Consider the following 3,273-nt stretch of genomic DNA (forward strand, 5'->3'; position numbering starts at 1 on the left):
TGATTAACAAATTAAAATATTTGAATCTACGGACTCTATTATTTATTTAATTGTCTATTAATTAAATAATAGATCTGTCATTTTATTGCATTAATTATATATAAAAGTATTTATGTCCAAAGTCGATTGGACCTAGGGCATAATACTTACAGATTTTTCAGAATTTGACCGAGTTATCCAGGTCAACATGCGAGGCATGGCAGTATGTGTTAAACATGCAGCACGAAAAATGGTGGAGCAAAAAGTTAGAGGGGCCATTGTTTGTACAGCCAGTGTCGCCGACACTATTGGTGGCCTGAACCACACCGACTACACCATGTCAAAGCACGCGGTGTTGGGGTTGGTCAAGTCAGCCAGCCAACAATTGGGGGTGCATGGGATTAGGGTTAACTGCGTTTCGCCATCAAGTGTTCTTACGCCATTGACTAGGAAAGCTGGACTGGTCAGTGCTGAAGACGTGGAAAAGCTCATTGGCCCGCTGACTAGCTTAAAAGGAGTCGCGTTAACGGCCAGGCATGTCGCTGAAGCTGTACTGTTTTTGGCTTCCGAGGACTCTGCTTTTGTTACGGGGCATAATTTGGTGGTGGACGGTGGATTGATCAGTCTTCCTTCTCTAAACACTTCGTGAAATATGAGAATAATACCAGTAGAATAACAATTACTGAGGGAAAAAATACGGGATACCAGTGTAAGTGCAATATAATATCTATAAATAATAAATTTGCTGTGTTGCTATCAGCTTATAAAATCCATTAAACAAGTGATATACCACTTAATACTTATTGTTATTGATCTATGAAAATACTGAATGTGTTCACCTTTTAATATCTTTAGTTTCGAATATGCACCTTACTTATTAGTGTATGTTTGGTTTGGATTAAAATCTGATTTTAATCTAAATCAAAGTTAAACAATCAATATTAATAACATCTTTCATGAGTTTCACAACTTTTCAATCACATTTCAAAAATTTCTATCACAATCTACTAAAATATCTAATTTTAATCTCCACCAAACACTCTCTTATTCAACTAAGGTCAATTTACATGTTTAATCAAACAAATTATCAATATTCAACATATGTAAGCAATTGAAGATATATCGGCTTTGTTTGATTCTCATTCTTCCTAAAATACATTTTTCTATCTTCTTTTCAATCACACATTATTCATTAAAATAATATTACACGTAAATAAAAAAAACATTTCCTTATTTTCAACCACACATTTTTCATCAATTTACTATTTCAAAGTGCATTTTTTTCATAAAAATGGGGCTCAAACACCTTACTAATCAATCAAAAATAAAGATGAACGTGTGGTTAAAAATAAAAATAAAATGAGTTATTGAATAAAGAGTTTTTAGAGAATTTGGAGTTAAAAGTACAAACAAAAAATTTAATTTTACGTATAAAATGTTTTATTTTGAAAACATGTTATTGAAAATAATTTTAAGAAAAAGAGATTTAAAACAATGATACACAAATAGGGCGGCACATCTTGACCCATTGGGATAGGCGGGACAGAACAGACCTATACAATGATTGTACTATGATTTTAAATTTCTTTTAATTCGAGCTCTGTTTATTTATTAATTAGGGAAAAGTCCTTGCATCGACCCCTTTGCACGGGGTCTGTATAGGAGCTCTCACGTGGAGTGGACATAAAAGGGCCTGTGCATGTGGGGTCCACCTCCATATGAAAGTTCTTGTACATGCCTTGTGTAAAGGGGTCTGTGCAAATAGCACAATCCTTATTAATTATAGTAACAAGGTGGTGCCCCAACTCACAAGCCATGGTACCAAGTTTGACACTACCTCATTCGAAGGCAAGTCAATGACTAGTTTGCAGCAGCTTGGCCAGAATTGGGGGTACTTCTAAAAATAACTTAGTCAAATCACCAAAATTTCATATTGACTTTTCAAAGCACAAATGTTATCACTTTGGCCTCTTGAACATTGAACGACAAAAATACCCTTAATTATATTATACAATTACCAAACCTTATTTTATTTAAAAGACATTACTATCGTTTTAGTTAATAATTGAAAATCAAATACTTTCCACTTAAAATTTAAAAATCAGCTTTTAACACAGATAAAAATTCTCATCTTTCATCTGCTTCAACCTCAAAATCTAAAAAAAATTCCAACACTGAAAACGAATTTTTTTTGTATCAATCACTTCGGATCAATAAGTATATTTATGCATGTTTAATTTTGTTTCGGTAAATTAGTGTACGTTTTAATCGATAAATTTTATTTTGACATAGTATTTAACGCAAATAAATTTTTTTATTAGATCTATAATTTTTTTAAAAGCATAGAAGAAAAAAATTCATCTTCATTTTTATCAAACGGACATTTAAACAGTCGGCCGATGTTTTAAGCAGTCGGCCGACTGTTAAAACTATTTAACAGTTGGCTGTTAAAAGCCTATTGTTTTTAGACTGTTTCAACTGTTTTGATGTCAATTTTTTTGATACTTTTTATTGCCACTAATTTTTTCTTACAATTAATAATTTTTATTATTAAATAAACAATTTTCTGAATATTTCTTTTTGTAATTAATTAAAAATTTTGTTTCGTCGTGCAGATATGACTATAATCTTGATTTGTTACTTTGGTGATTTTGAATTAAATGAAAATGATCGATGAGTATAAAGATGAACGAGTGATATACGTGATCGTATTTTATTACGTGTTGACAGACATGTTCGACCCACCATGGCGAACCACATGGCATGGTTGCCGAAGCCCCTAGGAATGGTAAACACCCAAAGCAAAAATTGTGACATAGCCCAAATGCTGGAAGGCTGAAGTGCAATGGTCAAGGTGGTCCATACCGAAGCCCAAGATGCCGAAGCCGAACTCCAGAACATCTTTGACATCACTCCACCCCAGAGATCCGGTCTTACACTAGAATCCTCCTTCAATAATTACTGAGACACCCATCATAGAGTGCAAGTGTTTTGTTTTGTCAAACATAGCAACGGGTCTGCCAATTAATATTTTACAATGTACAATGTGTACATAAAATATTTTAAAGTATTTTACAAAGAAATTAAATGTACAATGTATACATAAATATTTTACAATATTTAGAATTATTTCTAGGGCTGAAAAAGAAACCGTGAAATCGCAAAATCGAACCGAAATCTTTTTTTTAAATCATTGGTTTGGTTCCACGTAAATTCGTCAACGTTTTGGTTTTGAACTGAACCAAATCATTTCGAAATGGTTTGGTTTAGATTTCAAATTTTGCAAACCGTTTA

The 3,273-nt window shown here is 32.7% G+C and overlaps 1 protein-coding gene across 1 annotated transcript in view; it reads left to right on the plus strand.

The window, feature by feature from the left end:
* LOC111380377 ((-)-isopiperitenol/(-)-carveol dehydrogenase, mitochondrial-like) overlaps positions 1-674 on the plus strand; it is a 2,816-nt gene extending 2,142 nt beyond the window's left edge. Inside the window, exon 2 of the mRNA XM_023003922.1 lies at positions 159-674. Coding sequence (XP_022859690.1) covers positions 159-628 — 470 coding nt within the window. The 3' untranslated portion in view covers positions 629-674. The remainder of the gene's footprint in view (positions 1-158) is intronic.
* The last annotated feature ends 2,599 nt before the right edge of the window (positions 675-3,273 follow it).

Source organism: Olea europaea, unplaced genomic scaffold (genome assembly GCF_002742605.1).
Source record: "Olea europaea var. sylvestris unplaced genomic scaffold, O_europaea_v1 scaffold2132, whole genome shotgun sequence".
Classification (NCBI taxonomy): Eukaryota; Viridiplantae; Streptophyta; class Magnoliopsida; order Lamiales; family Oleaceae; genus Olea; species Olea europaea.